Here is an 18,864-nt window from a genome sequence, read left to right as displayed (position 1 = left end):
CTAGATGGTCTCCATGAGCTTTTCAAGGATTAAAAATATTCTGATTCTAGATTTAATGAAATGGAGAAAATATCCATGCCATATTAATTTGCAGGGGGGAAGTTCTTTACAAAGCATTATGTTTGACTTTTGCAATTTTTGTTAAAAAAATACATGTAACAGAATGAAGGTAAGTGTGCTCTTCACTCCTTTGTCTTTCCCCCTCCCTCGCCCTCTGCTACTGGGGAGAGGGTCTTTTGGCAAAAATTTCACTAGGATTCTCTGTCAGGCAGGAGCTCTATTCCAAACAGCAGAAGCACTGCCATCCTTCTCCTGGAATGGAGCCAAGGATGCCCCCAGAAGGCATGACCTCGATGGGCAAAGGGTTCTCAGCAGCTTCAGCCAAAAAGGGTTGAGCTGGGACCCTGAAGGAGGGAGAAGGTAGGAAAGCATGGGAGACCATTCAAGGTAGATCCTGCGTGAACTACAATGCAACACCATGAGAACAGGAAAGGAGTATTTAGAAGCACCCTCTGCGCTTCTTTGTACTCATGATCTGCATGGAGTGAGGCAGCGTTCTGCTACTGACCTGGGTCCCTCCAGATCTCACAGGACATGACAACACAGTTCCGTGACCGTTGAAAAAGGCGGCTGCCGCATGAACACTGTCTGTCTCTGCCTGGTTGGATTCTTCTGGGTGACCTTTCTTTTCCTTCATTGTGCTTTTCTATACTTTCTAATCTTGCTACACTAGACATGTATTTCTTATACAATAAAAATTGTGTTTAAAAAATATTAAGATCTTACAGAATGTCTCTAATAGCCTAATATTATATTTTGGGAATAGACAAGTCCCTCAAGATTGGTCCATAGAGGAGGATTTGGCTCCCAGCGACTCTGAAATGGCTGGAATCTTTTATTGTGGCAAGGAAGGCTGCTTCTCAAAAGGTGCAGACATTGAAAGGGTTATTGTGCTCTCTAGAAATTTTCTGAATTGTGGGTCCCTTTTTTCTGACCAGAGTATATTCCCTCAGATGGTGATACCACACAAACTGTGGTGAAATGCTGCTCAGAATTTCTACCCACGAGCTGGGGAAAGGTAGCTGCTGGCATGAATATCATGAACTTCCCAATTTAAATAGTTTAGGGCTCTGTGAACCTGAATTAATATGCCAACAGATATGACCATTCCTGTTAATGGGCTCTCAGGAAATAGAGTGTACTCTGGAGGTTCCAAATTTCTAGATGGCTGAGGTTTATTCAGATTATCTTCATTGTCTGAACCCATATTTTAGAAAATCAGTCTAAAGCATACCTGCCTGGTTTTTAGCCTTATTGAACTCTAAGTGGTGAACTCAATGGATTACTTCTTCCATTAGTTTCCTACAAGCTACAGGACCACTATGTTAAAGGTCTCTCTCTCTCTCTGTTTTTGTTTTTGTTTTTGTTTTTTGGTGTGTTTTGGAGCTAAGGGAAACAGTGATTGGGTAAAAGTGCACAGGTCTCAGGGAAAACACCTAGTGGTTGTTTTTAGAATGAATTTGAGAGGAGTTTGCTTTCTAGTCATTAACATCTTTGCCCTAAAAGGCAGAATTTCCCCCCCAAAACTACTGGCTTAATTTGGTTTGTGTTAACATTGACAGGTGAGCATCAAGTGTTACCATTTTTTTTTTTTTTTAATTTCAAGTGACCAACTGAATGAACTGAGTTAATCAAAAGCAATCAGACTACCAGAGATGATTACTTTCGGGGCAGGTTTCAAGCAGCAGCTGCAGTAGCTAACACCACGTGTTCACTGAGCACTTATTCCCAGGGGCTGTTCTCAGTGATGTGAGGCATCAAAGACACATAAGACAGAGCGTCTCTCACCATGAGAAGGAGGAGAGGCTGCGTTAGCGTGGGGAGCACACTGGGCTGGGGTGGGGTGGCTTGGAGTCTGTCTCCGGCCAAGTGGTGCTGGAAGGAAGCCATTCGAATCTCTAGACATCAGTTTCCTCGGGAGAAAATGAGGCCTTCAACTCAATTTCAAAAGGACCTTCAGCCTCTGAGATTCCAGAGCCGATGGCTTTTTGGAGGAGGGAGGCCTGTGCATGGGCACCGGGAACTGTGTCATTTGATGAGTGAGTCAGACTCAGGGCGTCAGAAAAATAACGTCTTCACAATCAACACAAGGGCATAGGCAATTAGGAAACGCACTTAGCTGATGGCTTGAGTGTCTGTTCCATTCGGAGGATATATTCCTGAAGAGGGAGAGGGTGACTCATCAGACGGCTGTAACTTGATGAGGTACAGCTCTCCAATTTCCTTGCTCTGATTCCAGGCAACTGAATGATCTTAATTTGGTTTCCCAAGGCAGTTTCCCCAGGCAAGAGAAGGGACAGGCTGTGGCAACTGGAAACTGACATTCTTTTGTGTGAGCAAAATTAGATCACATATGAGAAATGACTGAAATTATAAGAAGTAGCATTCAAATGCAAAGCATCCTTAGTAATATCATCCTTAGTTATGAATCATTTTCGTGCTGATTTGGTTAGCCTTTGGACCTTTTTTTTTTTAAGAGCTAGTAAACACTGGGTGACTTGGTAAATATAGAAATTCTGTATCTGCAAAGCTGATCAGAGGTGAAAATTACTAACATTTACATAGTGCTTTACAATTTACAAAGTGCTTCTCTATACAGTATCCCAGTAGCTTTGGGAGACAGGGAATATTATTTTCTCAGTTTCTAGTTCAGGAAAACTCTGTATTATGAGGGAGGGTTTGGGCTGGCAGTCAAACCTAGGTCTTCCACTCCTAATCCAAATCATAGTGCTGCTGCTTCTGAAGCAAGTGAATGCTCTTCTGCCCCCCATCCACTGGCATACACACACACACACACACACACACACACACACACCCCTTCCTATACAAGATCTGTGCTCAGTGGGACAACTGAATGAGTGGTGAGAAGCAGAGGCAGAGAAGAAACCCAAATGCCAGTCTATTCTGGAGATTGTGGAACTCCTTTCTTTCCCTCTTCAAAAGCCACTCAAAGTGCATAGGGCCTTTCCAGATGGCTGTCCCATGGCTGGGTCAGTTCAGCTTTCCTTTGTCCCTGGCTGAATCTTCTTGCTGCAGGTGTAGAAAGTGTCCGGTCTGCTTATGTGGAATCTCAGGGAGTGTCGGACTCCTACCTCTCTTCCCCTGAAAGTTTGGTTTGGATATTCCTGCTGAAGGTAGCTAGGGATGCTCAACCAGGGTGGCTCCCCCAGAACAGCACTGCCTGACCTAACCCACCTGGGGCTCCTGACTTCTCAGCTACTGGAGCTGCCAGTCTCAGATTACCAATGGGGAGGGATCTCAGGACCTAGGGCCCTCCGTGCACTGCAAGCCTGGGCTCTCTGCTGTGCAGAGACAGCGGCAGAGTGGGTGCTTTGTGACCAGACCCTTCCCATTCACAGAGAGAACTGGAAGACTTCACTGCCTGGCTGGGAATTTACAGAGGCTTAGGAAAAAGATGAACTGGCCCCACTTCTGCATCTCCTTTTGCTGGATTTACTTTGCTGCCTCCAGACTGAGAGGTAAGAGGCTGGTGGGCGTGTAACCATTGTCGCTCATCTGGGGCCACTTCTTTGGGTTTTAGGGTGGGCCAGGAAAAAGAACAAATGTTCTAACTGCAAGGAAGTACTTCGTCTTCTTACTGACTCATACTAATCCTGTAGGGTGGGCCAGAAAAATAACTCCCATTGACCTAGAGCTTGTCCCTAGCTGATGCTAGATTATCCCCAATGCTAGTCCTTGGACTGCTGTTCTTTGCCTTGAAATATACACGACACTGAAGGTTGATCAGGTCCCTCTTTTGAGCAGCTGGAGAAACAGCAGATGGAAAATATGCTCAGAAGTTGTTTAATGACATTTTTGAAGATTATTCCAATGCTCTTCGTCCAGTAGAGGATACAGATAAAGTCCTGAATGTCACGCTCCAGATTACACTTTCTCAGATTAAGGATATGGTGAGTAACATAGTGGTAACTCTGAAATGTTTAGAATGAAACTAACAGTGCTTTCCAAAGGGAATGTCTGAACTGGGAATTTGAGAGAAAGTGAGAACAGAGAGCTCTGTGTGCAAGCTGATGGGAGAAGGGAACTCCAGGGGAAGAAAGCTTTCTACAAAATTAATTTCACTAAATTACCTAATCCTGGCCATTAACACTAACAGTCTTAGATCATCTAAAGAAAGTTGGTTACACATTACATGTTCCATCTCTATGAAATGTGCAAAATCAGCAAAAACATAGAGACAGAAAGCAGAGTAGTAATTGCCAGGGGCTGTGGGAATGATGGGGGAATAGTGATAGACTGCTTGACGGTCATAGGCTTTCTCTTTCGGGGTGACAAAATGTTCTGGAAGTAGAGAATGGTGATGGTTCCACAACATTGTGAATAAACTGAAAGTCGCTGAACTATACACTTTAAAATGGTTAAAGTGGTGAGTTTCATGTAATGTGAATTTTATCCCCATCTTTTAAAAGGTGGTGTTTTTTTAAAAAATTAATTAATTTATTTTTGGCTGCATTGGGTCTTCGTTGCTGAGCGTGGGTTTTCTCTAGTTGCCGCGAGCGGGGGCTACTCTTCTTTCGGGGGCACAGGCTTCTCATTGCGGTGGCTTCTCTTGTTGCGGAGCATGGGCTCTAGGCGCGCGGGCTTCAGTAGTTGTGGCTCATGGGCTCTAGAGCGCAGGCTCAGTAGTTGTGGCGCACGGGCTTAGTTGCTCCACGGCATGTGGGACCTTCCCGGACCAGGGTTCGAACCTGTGTCCCCTGCATTGGCAGGCAGATTCTTAACCACTGCGCCACCAGGGGAGCCCAAAAGCTGGTGTTTTAAGATGACTTACCTTATATAATGCTTATATGTGTTTAATTACACGAAGTTATGAAAATTGAAAGACTTTTCTTTGGTACATTATCGATGTTTGCCGACTTTTTCATTCAAAAGAATCATCGGTTGATCCATTTTCAGAGAAATTTGGGCAGTTGATCCATGCAGAGATCTGATGATTTAAATATTTGTCCACTTTACATTCCGAACACTAAATCACAGAAAAAAACATGACCCTGGCAGTCAATCAAGGGGATAGACTGGAAAAATTCTCACTTACTTATTGGAAATAGACTAGTGCTCTTGCAATTCCTGTTTTGAAGATGAGTGTTCTAGAGATAAGTGCATTCGGTTGAGATGTTGATGGGATAACGTTATATCTGGGTTCATTGTGCAGGATGAAAGAAATCAAATTCTGACTGCCTATTTGTGGATCCGCCAAATCTGGCACGATGCGTATCTCACGTGGGATCGAGACCAGTATGATGGACTGGACTCCATCAGGATCCCCAGCGACCTGGTGTGGAGGCCGGATATTGTCCTGTATAACAAGTAAGTGCAAGTCAGTAGTTTCTCAGGAATGAATTTATTGATGTAACAGAAAGTAAACATAATGGAAAAGGAATGTTTAAAACATGCATGAAGTTAAGTCTATTCATGTTCCTAGTCCCTGAAGTGAAGGTCATAAAACCTCAGATAATAAAACAATAGGTCATAAAATCTTAGAGTTACGGCCCCCTTTTCAGATGAGAAACTGTATTAGAAGCCGTGTTAGTTTTCTAGGGCTACTGTAACAAAGTACCACATACTGGGTGGCTTAAACGACAGAAATTTATTGTCTCACAGTTCTGGAGGCTAGAAGTGCAAGGTAAAGGTACTGGTAAGGTTGGTTCCTTCTGAGGGCTGTGAAGAAGTCTCTGTTCCCTGTCTCTCCCCTAGCTTCTCGGGTGGTTGCTGGCAATCTTCAGTTTCTTGACTTGTAGAAGCATCACACAATCTCTGCCTTCTTCTTCACATGGTGTTCCCCCTGTGTGTTGTCCGTGTCCATATTTTCCCTTGTATAAGGACACCAGTCTTGTTGAATTAGGTGTTTACACCACACCAGTACGACCTCTTCTAAACTAATTACATCTGCAATGACCCTGTTCCAAATTAGGTCACATTCTGAAGTGCCAGGGGCTAGGATTTCAACATACGACGTTTTCACAGATGCAATTCACCCCTTAACAGTGGTGCTCCCTTGTCTAAGATCATGTATCAAAAATACATGATACTATTAAGATTAAATCAGAATGGGCCTGCTAGAAGCTGGCCTATGGAATTTGGACTTTGTATGGAGTGGAGGATGAACTAGATCATAAGATCACCAGTTGGCCTTTTCCTGGTCCGAGAGCAAGGGGTCTTGGTGAGTGGGTAGGTAAGGTTTAAGTTTCTCAAATTGCAAAGTGTGCACGAATCATCTGAGGAGCTTGCGAAAGTACAGATTCTGATTCAGGAGGTGTGGGGTAGCGTTTGACGTTCTGCATTTCTATAAGCTCCAGATGGTAATGCTGCTGTTCCACGGATCCCACTTTGAGAATGAGCCAGATAGCTGTCTCAACTCAGGTCCAGGCGCTCCACCTGTTGTCAAAGGGGCTCCTCTCTCTCTTTTTATTCTGGAACTCAAGTTTCTCAGGGTTGGGAAAGGTTCCTCTTTGAGCAGAGCAATATGAATGAGGAGCAGCTCGGGGGGGACTCTCCTGAGAGCTCAGCCTTCTATTGGACGTGAGTTTCCCTTCAAGAAGCAACTGGTAGGTTGCAGCCTGGAGTTTAGTCTCAGTCCTTACTCAGAGAGCTTGTCCAAGGGTCATGACCTCATGAATCATAGCCCTGATGCTGCTGTCCATTCCCCACTCTGGAATGGTGACTCTTCCATACCCTTCCCAAGCAAGATCACATCCAAGTGCTGGTGCTTTATTCCTCTGGTTCACACCCCCCTCAACACACACACACACACACATACACGTACATAGCAGGCAAGAGAATGAGCCAGGATGTCCGTTACCTTGTCCCACGCACAGGATGCAGGAGAGTAATCAGAGGATGCACTTTACATAGAACACTTACAGCATTCTATGAGTTCAAAATTCTCCCTGGAGAAAAACAGAATGCTGGTTCTCCTTTTCCTCCTGCTTTGATTGACTGAAGCAGTGCCCAGCTCTTACTGAAACACTTCTTTCCGAGCTGGCATGACCTAAGTTAAGCCTACCCCAGTCCCGCTTTATCAGAGAAGCCAGTTATGCACTCATGAGCTCACACAAACCTGCTGTGGCTTTGGTAAATTTTGTCCCCGTTCTCCGTCCTTTCCCCCCCAGATCGCTGGCTTTGAGAAGTGTGAGTTCTGGTCCCCTTTTCTTACACACACAGACCCTTTTCACCACACTGATTCATCAACTCTTCTTTTCCTCTGGATTGACTCTTTAGTCTTTTTTCCCCTCCTATCATGGACAGTTCTGTTTTGGATTCTCTATTTTCCTGTGTGTTCTCCTTCTCAGTAACATCAGAGTTTTACTATTCAGAGGAAACCCTAAATGTACTTACGGTTGGATGTCATTTGCATTCCTTTAAACAACTGAAATGAGAATAGAAGAGAGTTAGAGGATCAGGCAAAGGAGGGACCCCAGTCCTTTGGGGTCCCCAGGAAGAACCCTGACCCTGGTCCTTCTAACTGAATCCCTGGACCTGCAGAATCTTCTGCTCCCTGATATAATATAAATACTTCTCAGAAACTGGTACAGAAACTTGTAGACCACAAAATGGGCTTCCTGAGTGGTGGTAGGGAGAATAAAGAGGGGTATAAGGCAGGTGATCCAGTCATGTGTGACAAAGATAGTTTGGGCAGGAAGATGCTTAACATCTAGATTCACCATTGGTGCCTGAATCCATGGGTTAGACTTGCTGAGGAGTGATCAGGATGGTCCTGGGCCTGGAAGCTATTTCATAGGAGGAGCAGTCAAATTTATTGATGCTTAGTTTGGAAGAGAGAGGTCCTTAGGAAGACTTGATGGCTGTCATAGGCAATCATAGGAAAAATAAGGTAGAGAAAGAAGAGAAAATTCCTCCAGAGGACAAAACCCAAAACAATGAGTAGAAGTTAAAGGGTTTTTTAATTGCATTTTAATGCAATTTAAAAAAAATAACTAATAATTTGAATAATGAATTTTCCCAAGAGGTAGTGAGCTATATAATGACTCAAAGCAGATATTGGCTGTTACCAAGTCAGTAAAGGAATAAGTAAATTGGGGCTCAAAGTTCTGGTGGGGTTGTTTAGTATAGGTATATAGCCAATATAATGGTTAGTATAAGAGGGTGCAAAGATTCCTGACATTTTTAGATTAGGTAAAGAGTGGATTACAGAAATTTCAGAAGTGTGTTGATTATGAGAGAGTTTTAATGGTTGGATTTTAATGGACCGGTTTAATACTTGGATTTTAGACCTAGTGAGAAATTGGGTACCCTGTTGTACTCAGAAAGATTTGTCTACAATTTAGCTTTAAGTTCTGCTTAAGTAGCTTAGAGAATTGAAAGGATGGAAAAATTGTAAGATGAGATTGGATATACATATGTCAAATTTTATCAAATTGTATACTTTAAATGTATGTAATTTATTGTATGCCAATCATACATCAATAAAGCTCCTTAAAAAGAGAAAAAAAAGATGAGATTGGATATAAAGGAGGCAGAAGAGGAACAGGTTTGGAGAACAAGATGATGAGCTTGGTGTTAGACCTGTTCAGTTTGGGAGACCAAAGGAACAGAGGAGACAAACAACAAAGAGATTGCAAAGGCAAGTTTTAAGCCTGGAAAGAAGGTCACAGCTAGAGCTATCAAAAGCCCTTTAAGCCCTTATAGAACTGCTCAAGGAGGGAAAGAAAATAGCTGAGGATAAAGTTGGAGAATTTCTTCATTGAAGAAATTTACAGAGAACATTCAGAAGAAATGGTTAAAGGGGTAGAAGGAGAACTGAGAGAATTGCCTCATAGAAGCCAAGGGAAGAAAGGATGTCTAGGAACAACTCACAGCGTGACGTGCTTGGGAAGGGTTGACAGACTCTTAGAAGAGTCTTTAGATTTGCCCATTTGCAAGTTATGAGTGACCTTTGAAAGAGCACACTTTGAAAGTTGGGAAGAAGCCAAATTGCAAGAATACAAGCAAGATGGGGAAGTGAAAGCAGCATGCATCAATTACTCTTGAGAGCGTGTGCAGAAAGAGAGGAGAGAGGTGGGAGGGGCCTGGGAGGAAGGGAAGTTGGTAGGGAGACTTGGGAACAGAGTTGGGAAGGGATTAGAGGAGCCAGAGAGAATAAGAGAGACCAAGAGAGGCGAAATCCTGAAAGAGACTTGGAAGGAAAGAAGTCACAGTACAAGAAGAGAAGTTAGCCTTGAAAAGAAAGAGAGAGTCTTCTTTTTTTTTTTTTTTTAAATAAATTTATTTATTTATTTATTTTTGGCTGCGTTGGGTCTTCATTGTGGTGCGTGGGCTTTTCATTGCGGTGGCTTCTCTTGTTGCAGAGCACGGGCTGTAGGCGCACAGGCTTCAGTAGTTGTGGCATGCGGGCTCAGCAGTTGTGGCTCACAGGCTCTAGAGAGCAGGCTCAGTAGTTGTGGTGCCCGGGCTTAGTTTCTCCGCGGCATGTGGGATCTTCCTGGACCAGGGCTCGAACCCGTGTCCCCTGCATTGGCAGGTGGATTCTTAACCACTGCGCCACCAGGGAAGCCCGAGAGGGACTACTTTTTTTTTTTTTTTTGGGGGGACTACTTTTTGACATGGAAGGGAAGATAAGGGGGACACATGAAAGACGGAGACATTGGAGATGGGAAAAAGGGTGGATTGTGGGACTGAGTAAGGAGACAAGCCTATGTCGGGGTCCCGGGCACGGTCTGGTACCAGGCAAACTGGCTGATTCTCACTGTTCTCTCCTTCACCAGCCCACACTTCTCCAGTTCTGGGGATCTGGCTTCTTACAGCCCCTGCTGGGAAAGGTCTTTCTGCTCAAGTGCGAAGCTGAAGTCAGCTCAGTCTCTGATCAGGGGAGAAGGGACTGCCTGAAGGGCACTAAGTGTTGGAGGAAACGGAAGATAAGAGGAAAACAATTTAAATAATCTCTTAGGGTCATGTTATTGAACGCTGCCCTCTCGACCTCCATTTTGAAATTTTGTCCCTGTAATTTTTTTCATTTTCTAGTTGGGAAAATGGAACCCAGTTAGAAACAGAGGGAAGGGAAAGAGAAGAAACTCATATGTTTTGGACACTTACTATGTGTCAGGCAGTGAATTGGGGCTCTACATAGTGTGGTAGACAAAATAATTGCCCCCAGAGTGTCCCCATCCCAATCCCTGAAGTCTGTGAATATGTCACCTTACATGGCAAAAGGGACTTTGCAGGTGTGATTAAATTAAGGATCTGAGAGGAGATTACCCTGCTGGGGCCAATGGAAACAATCTTACAAGTCCTTATAAGAGAGAGATGTGGGAGGGTCAGATGCCACAAAGGAAGCAGAGATCAGACTGATGGAAGGAAGGAGCCCTAAACCAAAGAATGCAGGCAGCCTCTAGAAGCTGGAAAAGGCAAGGAAATGGACTCTCCTTTAGAGCCTCTGGAAAGAATGCAGCCCTGCCTAAACCTTGATTTTCGGATTTTTGATCTCTAAAACTGTAGAGATGCTAAATTTGTATTATTTTAGGACACTTGGTTTATGGTAATTTTTTACAGCAGCAATAAGAAATTAATAAATTATTTCCTTAATATAACATTTAAAAAGAAACTTTAAGGTATTATAACCTCTACTTTTACAGGTGGGTGATAGAAATGTTACTTGCTCAAGGTTACAAAACCTGACCAAGATTTTAACCCAAATCTCTCTGTGATATTTCTGTGATGTCATTGCTACTTTCTAAAGGAGAATGAGCCGTACTGCTTCAATCAACCCACTTACCTACCCACTTACCTTTCTTTGTTAAATCCTTCTTCTGTGCAAGGCATTCAGTCATGTGTTGAGGGGTTAGGATTTTAAGACTCAGTCTCTGACCTCAATGAACAGTCCAATAAGGAATGAATGTAAAATGTAAGCCCCTCATAACACAGAAATAAAGTGCCAGAGCCCTTCAAAGGTGAAGGGATTTCATCAGACTGGAGGGGCAGGCGGGGCTTCTCAGAGGTGTGGGCATCTGAGCTGTCTTGAAGGACGTATTAGATTTATACTTGCAGAAAGTGGGGCGGGTATTATAGATAGAAGAAAGAGTTTGAGTAAAGGAGAGACATTCACAGGATCTGTTAGGGTTTCAGCCTTGACTGGTGGTGTGCGAGTGAAGGAGACCAGTGGGAGACATCAGAGACCAGTAGGAGGCTACAGAGTGGGATGGGAGTAGATCATGAAACATCTAGGACACTGAACTTAGGAGGTTTGGAAGTATTTGGTCGGCCATAGGAAACCAGTGCAAGAGCTGAGCTGTAAAAAGATGTGATCAGAGAAACCAGGAAGATAAAACAAGATATTGGTCATGAAGTAATTAAATAGTAATGTCTTTAAACTCCTCCTGAGTAGCTGGGGTGATGTTTTCAGACAGTGGGCTCCTTTGCCCTCTGGCTTCTGGTTGGGTTGGGCCAATGAGAAGCACAAGTGAGCAATTGGAAGGAGAAAAGGGAGTGAGGTTAGGGCATGTATTCCCTTGCTCTCTTCCTATAGAGTTATTTTCTTTGGCTTTCTGTGTCCCTTGACAGAAAGGTATAACTCCTATCAAGGTGACCCTCTTATGCAAGTCTTTCCTTCCAGGTCTTGGTAATTGCACCTTCCCTTCACCTTTTCGGGCCCAGGAATGGTAATAGCTCTGCTGTTGCTAGCCCTGGAGTGGTTGCCCTACACCTTATCCATACCTTTGTAAATAGTCCCTGCATTAAACACTCCTCAAATTATCTAATTTGAGTGGGCCATCCACTTTCTGCAGGGACCACGACTAATACAATTGTTCTAGCTCCAGATAGATTCTCTGACCCCGAGATCTCTCACACCAAGGAAGGTAGGATGGGTGAGTTCCCATCCTCCAGTTCTCACTTCTCGTATAGCTAACTATATATATTTCTCATTGTTACAGAGGGTAGGTTCAGGCATTTTCAAAATATTCATTTTGTTCTCTTCACAAGACCACGTTAAAGATCCCCTCTCTAGACCTCCATTAAAAATCGAGTGCCACAATTCAGCTGTAATGCTCTGATTAGAGTGGACCTAATCAGACCATTACAGTTAACACTGTGGTACCTAAATTTTAATAAGTAGGAAAAAAACTTTTAAAACATGCCAGTTCTTCTATCTAACACACCCTCTTCTAGCAATTTAACCTAAAGAAAGAGTCAGTGGATAAACGCGACAATTTGACTGCAGAGATGTTCACTGTGGCATTGCTTGTAAATGTAAAAACTGGAAACAACCATAATGTTGAAAATAGGTGAATTGGTTAAATAACTATGGCACATCTCTATAATGGAATGTAACTGAATACCATTTAGCCACAAAAATAAAGTTGCAAAAGAATATGAACAGATGATCATATATGTTTTTAAACTGTCTCAATTTTTTTTTGTAAATTAACTTTTTTATTTTGAGATAATTTTACAGAAAAGTTGCAAAGATGGTACAGAGTTCTTGTTTATTCTTCACCCAGTTTCCTTTAATGTTACATCTTATGTAACCATAGTACATTTGTCAAGACTAATACAATACTATTAACTAAACTACAGACTTTATTTGGACTTCACCAGTTTTTCCACTAATGTACTTTTTCTGTTCCAGAATCTAATTCAGCAAACCACATTACATTTAGCCATAATATATTTTGTAGGGAAAAAATTGTAAGGAACACTTGGAAAAATGTGCGTTAAAATATTAACAGAAACATATCAGTTAAGGTTGTAAGCATTAGAAACTGACTTTGTCTACCTTGTGACAAAAGGAATTTGTTGGAAGGATATCGTACAGCTCACTGAATTAAAGGAAAAAAAATCAATGACCAGGCCTTGGAAAGGACAAACCAGGACTACTCTACAGTTCAAGACAGTGGGGAATATTGAGCTTTTTTTAAAAAAAAAAATTAATTAATTGACTTTTATAGGGAGCCATCACCAGTGTGACTCTTTTTGGTCTTTGGGTCACTCTGCTTAAGATCTAAATTGCAGGGGTAGTGAATCACTTGGATCTAGCTCGGGTCACACAGCCAGCCCCTGGCCAAGGGTGGCTGAGGAACCTTGATCATTGTTTCATCTGCCTTACAATGGTCATGGAGAAAGAGTCATTCCCCAAAGTGAAACAGAAATTCTGTACCCCCAAGATGTCAGGCATAAATGTTAATAAAGCAAAAAGAAGTTATATCTAGAATAAATTATTATCTCTTAGATTATGGGTGAATAATTTTTTCTCTGTGTTTTTCAAATGTTCTACAGTAAACATGTACAACTCTTTCAACAGCAACAAAAAGTTACTTTAATATTCTTGTGCCCACAGTTAACAAAATCAGGTAAGCAGAGTCCCCCCCACCCCGTTAGATTTTAGCCTCGTTTACTTTTTGTCTGGATGTTTGAATCATTATACCTGGACCAAGAGAGTGGCACTGGGAATGGAGAGGAAGGGGCGTAAAGCAGAGATGCTTTAAACAAAGAATCCAAGAGAACTCGGCCCTAACTATTCACAGGAAATGGAGAAGAAGGGCAAATTAGAGTTGATTCCAGACTTTCAAGCCAGGGTAACAGGAATGGTGATCCATTGCCAAGACACTGAAGTGATGGGCACAGGGCGGTGAGCTATCGGGGGTAAGGAGTTTGGTGAGTTGTCCTGGCGAGCAGCTCTCATTTTCCTCCTCTGACCTCCAGGGCTGATGATGAATCTTCTGAGCCTGTGAACACCAACGTGGTCCTGCGGTATGATGGGCTCATCACCTGGGATGCACCAGCCATCACCAAAAGCTCCTGTGTGGTGGATGTCACCTACTTCCCCTTTGATAATCAGCAGTGCAACCTGACCTTTGGTTCCTGGACCTACAATGGCAATCAGGTGGACATATTCAACGCCCTGGACAGCGGAGACCTCTCTGACTTCATCGAAGATGTGGAGTGGGAGGTGCATGGCATGCCTGCTGTGAAGAATGTGATCTCCTATGGCTGCTGCTCTGAGCCTTACCCGGACGTGACATTCACTCTCCTTCTGAAGAGGCGGTCCTCTTTCTATATCGTCAACCTCCTCATCCCGTGTGTCCTCATATCTTTTCTGGCTCCCTTGAGTTTTTATCTCCCAGCAGCCTCTGGGGAAAAGGTCTCCCTGGGAGTGACCATACTGTTGGCCATGACTGTATTTCAGCTCATGGTGGCAGAGATCATGCCAGCCTCAGAAAATGTCCCTCTGATAGGTGAGTTCAAGTGTCTTACACTTTGAGTCAGCACTGTGGTAACTGGGGTTGTATCTGTATCTTTAAACTCCTAACAATGACGTCAACTTCAGACTCAGCACAGGCTGTCACATACTTCATTTGGTGTCTTCAGTTGGCATCTTTGAAAAGAGACGTGGCTGTTGGAAACAAAGCTGGTCTTGCTGTCTCCAGGTTTACCCAAAAGAGGAATGAGAGCAATACGGTTTAGAGCAGTGGTTCTCACAGTATGGTCTCTGGACCCATGGCATTAGTACCATTTTAGAAATGCAAATTCTCAGGGCCCACCCTAGACCTACTTAATTAGAAACTCTGGGGGTAAAGCCTGGCAAACTGTTTTTAAAAACTTTCTAGGTGATTTCGATGAGCTTTTTGTTCAAGTCTAAAAACCACTGGCTTATAGATTAAGACCCTGATTTTGAAGTCAAAGAAATCTGCGTTTGAACTCTGACTTCACCGCTCATTCTTTGATCAGCCTTAAGCGAGTTAGTTAATCTTTGAATCTCTACTTCTTCATCTGCAAAATTTGTGTAATTGCTACCTCATTGTGCCGCTGCTTAACACAGAGCCTGGCATATGGTGAGGACTGAGAGAAAAGTCACTATTATTATCACGTCACAAGGGATTTCTTCTTGGGAAGAGTGATAAACGTGCTGGAAATGATGAGCTGGATTTTTAAGCCTACTGTCTACCCTTGATAGAATAATTCTCAACCTTTACTGGGTATAGTAGACGTGGGAGAGCTTGTTAAAAATGCAGGTTCCGGGGCTTCCCTGGTGGCGCAGTGGTTGAGAATCTGCCTGCCAATGCAGGGGACACAGGTTCGAGCCCTGGTCTGGGAAGATCCCACATGCCGCGGAGCAACTGGGCCTGTGAGCCACAACTACTGAGCCTGCGCGTCTGGAGCCTGTGCTCCGCAACAAGAGAGGCCGCGACAGTGAGAGGCCCTTGCACCGCGATGAAGAGTGGCCCCCGCTCGCTGCAACTGGAGAAAGCCCTCGCACAGAAACGAAGACCCAACACAGCCATAAATAAATAAATAAATAATAATTTTTAAAAAAAAATGCAGGTTCCTACACCCAAAGAGGTTGTTTTTCTTTTTAAGCAATCTTGGGCAAGATTTGGGAATCTGATGTGATTCTCAGTAGAACACATTTTCAAAAGTTTGCAATAACGAAATGTCCCTCTACGGGAAGGAGTGTAGACTGTGGCTGCCATCACTGCTTCCCCTTTCCTTTACCTCCCTCGCTCTGAGATCCTTCCTAACACCTTTAATACCTACTTCCTGCCACCAAGGATAACACCCAGATCAATACGTCTATCTCAATGACTTGCTGTTGTAATAGATGCTTATGAGAATCAGAAGCTAGACCTAATTTTTAGTTCTTTAATGTAATCAATGAGGAGAAATTTCAGAACACCGGGAGACTTAGAAAGCAATATAAAAGGGATATTGTACTGCCCTTTTACCCTCTCCTGTATCCAGTATTACCCAGTATTTAGACGTTACTACATTGGTTTCTCTGTTTGGAGATCTCTTCCTTGTTATGTCTCTCCCAGCAACACCTCCACACACACACACACACACACACACACACACTCTCATGTACACCTTTTTGATAAATTGACACAGAAGGTTCTCTCCTTTCTCGCCACCACTAATAAAGAGGAAGACGTGTATTGGTACTTTTATCACCTCTCTTGAGGCAGAAATGATTGACAGTGACAACATCTAATAATAACCCTGTTTGAGGCAAGATCAATTGACAGATCCCTCTCTCTTCTTTAGCAGTAAGATTCAAAAGCAAGCTGGATCACTTTCTGAAGAAAGATGTCTCAGAACATGTCTCAAGAATTTTACAAGCATTACTTTTTCTATTTCTGTGATAATATGAAATGTATCCTTTTCAGAAGGGTGCACAAAGATCTTGAGAACTTTATTAATAGTCACAATTTGTTATTTGTAGCACCTATGAAATAGAGTTCCAATCTCATAGAAGTGTGTTTAAGTTTCCTGCATCAAGTGTAGCATTTGATCCAGGCTTTTGGCCCACGGCCTTGACAATGTTAAGAAAGATTCCATTTATTTTTAGTTTACTCAAAGCTTTTAACAAATAATAAACAGATGATAATCATTATCAAATGCATTGTCTTCAACTGTTAAGATGATCGTGTGAGTTTTTTTCTTTTCCCCCATTAAGTTAGTGAATTATATTACAGTTTTCTGATGTTGAACAAAACTCTTCTTTATCATGATGAATTATCAACTAAAGACACCGTAGGATTTAGTTAGCCAATGACTTTTATAGGACTTTCTCAAATGTGTCTATAAGTGAAATGGCCTTAATATTTCCTTTCTTGCTACTTTTGGAACCAAGCCTGAATTTACTTCATAAAATGAGATTTTCTAGGCAGTTTTCCCTCTTTTCTATTTTTGGAACAACTTGCATAAGATATGAGTTATCTGTTCCTTAAAAATACGGTGAAACTCACCTGTAAAACCTTTTGGCTCTAGAGCTTTTTGGGAGGTGGGTGGGTAGAGGTATTTGGTTAATTCCTATTTCTATTCAAGTGTTCTTTCTTCTTACACTAAATTTGACATCTTATATATTCGTAGAAATTTCATCTAGGTTTTCAAATGTATTATCATACAGCTATTTGTAATATTATTTTATTGTTTTCTAAATTTCTATTCTCTTATTTTTTTCTTTTGCGTCACTTTTTCTTTCTTTCTCCCACCTCTATTCCATGAGTGGCCTCATCAAAGGTTTATCAATTTTATTACACTTTTCAAAAAGCTTGCTTTTGGTTTTGTTCATCTTCTAGGTTCTTTGTTCTACATTTCAGAAATTTGTACCCTCATCTTTATTGTTTCCTTCCTTAACTTTCCTTTTTCATGAATATTTGCTTTACGCAATCACATGTTAAAGACTGATAGTGACACAGTGTCTCCTTTCTTCCCCAGTGGTAATGAGCTTTCATATTAACAAGGTCCAAAGACAATTCTGAGAACTGACCAAGATCATTCATTGTTTATTTATTTGTTCGTTGAAAGTGGAAGTTTTTCACAACATGACCTCAGCAAAAATTTACAAACCTTTTAACTCAGGGCAAGGGACAGTGCTGAAAACTTTTCCTGTATTTTCTCAGTTAAGCCTCATCATAGTCCTATGAGTTAGATACTAATATTATAGTCATTTTATTAAGAAGGAAGCTGAGGGTTACCAGAATTATATAACTTGCTCTAGGTCACAAGTCTAGTGAGTGACAGAGCTGGGATTTGAACCCAGTTTTATTCAAAAGTCGATAATAGCAACCATTAGTGTATACAGCTTCCTTAGAAAAGGTGTTTGTTTCTTTTTGAGCCAAACACAAGGACAGTTTTACGTTAACTTGGTTGTTGTTATTTTCCAGGCAAATACTACATAGCCACAATGGCCTTGATCACAGCCTCCACTGCCTTGACCATCATGGTGATGAATATCCACTTCTGCGGGGCTGAGGCCCGGCCAGTGCCACACTGGGCCAGGGTAGTCATCCTGAAATACATGTCTAGGATCTTGTTTGTCTACGACGTGGGTGAGAGCTGCCTTAGCCCCCGCCAGGACAGGGAGCAGGACCAGCTCACGAAGGTTTACGGCAACCTTCCAGAGGCTAATCTGAAGACGACCAGAAATAAAGACCTTCCCAGAAAGAAGGAAATGAACAAACTCTTAAAGGATGACTTGAGGTACCCGGGTGAAGACCCGCAGGACGTTGACAGTGACTGTGCACGGTACAAAGTGCTGACGAGGAATATCGAATACATTGCCAAATGCCTCAAAGACCATAGGGCCACCAATACCAAGGGCAGCGAATGGAAGAAGGTTGCAAAAGTCATAGACCGATTCTTCATGTGGATTTTTTTTATTATGGTGTTTGTGATGACTATTTTGATCATAGCAAGAGCAGATTAGTGAGCATTTGGTGTGTGGGGATAAATCAATAAAATTCCCCTGTGATCTACTCTAATGTTCTTCCAAATTAGAAATACCTGTATCTATATATACACAAGTATATATAAATTAGGATTTATGTTGTCTTTACTTTATGTTTTCAACTTCAGATCAATATTATAGCTATCTGTCAGGTTAAATCAAGCAGGAGGTCCAAAATTTCAAGGGCAGGAAAACGGAGGAAATAGAGAAGGACCCCTTTTATAACCTACCAGAGTGGTAGGTGTCTGGCTTCTAGATCACACAATTATTCTCTCCTTTAGCAGTACAGGTAAAAAAGCACACTATATTCCATTTAAAATTCAAAGCAAAACAAAAGAAACTCATTTTCCCCTTAGTCCCTATTAGAACATGCTTTCTAAAAAAGGAAAATAGTGATATATTCTTTAGGGTAATTTAAGTCTCACTGTTACCTTTCTCAGGCCTGGTGCATTTCAAGCCATATCTCAAATGATGGAATAAAAAATTTTGTCCCATATAAAGAAGGTCTAAGGATCAGTGACTTAATGGGGAAGAGAGTTTTCTTTGTAATGATGATGTCATATATGTCGGTTATATTTTATATAAACCTTAAAGATGAAGTC

General features: G+C 42.2%; 1 protein-coding gene and 1 long non-coding RNA gene across 2 annotated transcripts in view; one reads left to right on the top strand and one right to left on the bottom strand.

The window, feature by feature from the left end:
* LOC309662021 overlaps positions 1 to 794 on the bottom strand; it is an 82,290-nt gene extending 81,496 nt beyond the window's left edge. Inside the window, exon 1 of the long non-coding RNA XR_014264432.1 lies at positions 731 to 794. This is a non-coding gene — a long non-coding RNA (uncharacterized lncRNA). The remainder of the gene's footprint in view (positions 1 to 730) is intronic.
* CHRNA9 (cholinergic receptor nicotinic alpha 9 subunit) lies at positions 759 to 18,286 on the top strand. The gene is made up of 6 exons (XM_082464248.1): positions 759 to 2,099; positions 3,420 to 3,539; positions 3,826 to 3,971; positions 5,234 to 5,388; positions 13,735 to 14,267; positions 17,700 to 18,286. The coding sequence occupies exons 1-6, from the start codon at positions 1,850 to 1,852 to the stop codon at positions 18,239 to 18,241; spliced, it is 1,746 nt and encodes a 581-aa protein (XP_082320374.1). The 5' UTR covers positions 759 to 1,849; the 3' UTR covers positions 18,242 to 18,286.
* Positions 18,287 to 18,864: the final 578 nt, after the last annotated feature.

This window comes from Balaenoptera physalus (genome assembly GCF_965194825.1).
Source record: "Balaenoptera physalus genome assembly, chromosome: 5".
NCBI lineage: Eukaryota > Metazoa > Chordata > Mammalia > Artiodactyla > Balaenopteridae > Balaenoptera > Balaenoptera physalus.
This window is presented reverse-complemented; position numbering and strand designations above follow the sequence as displayed.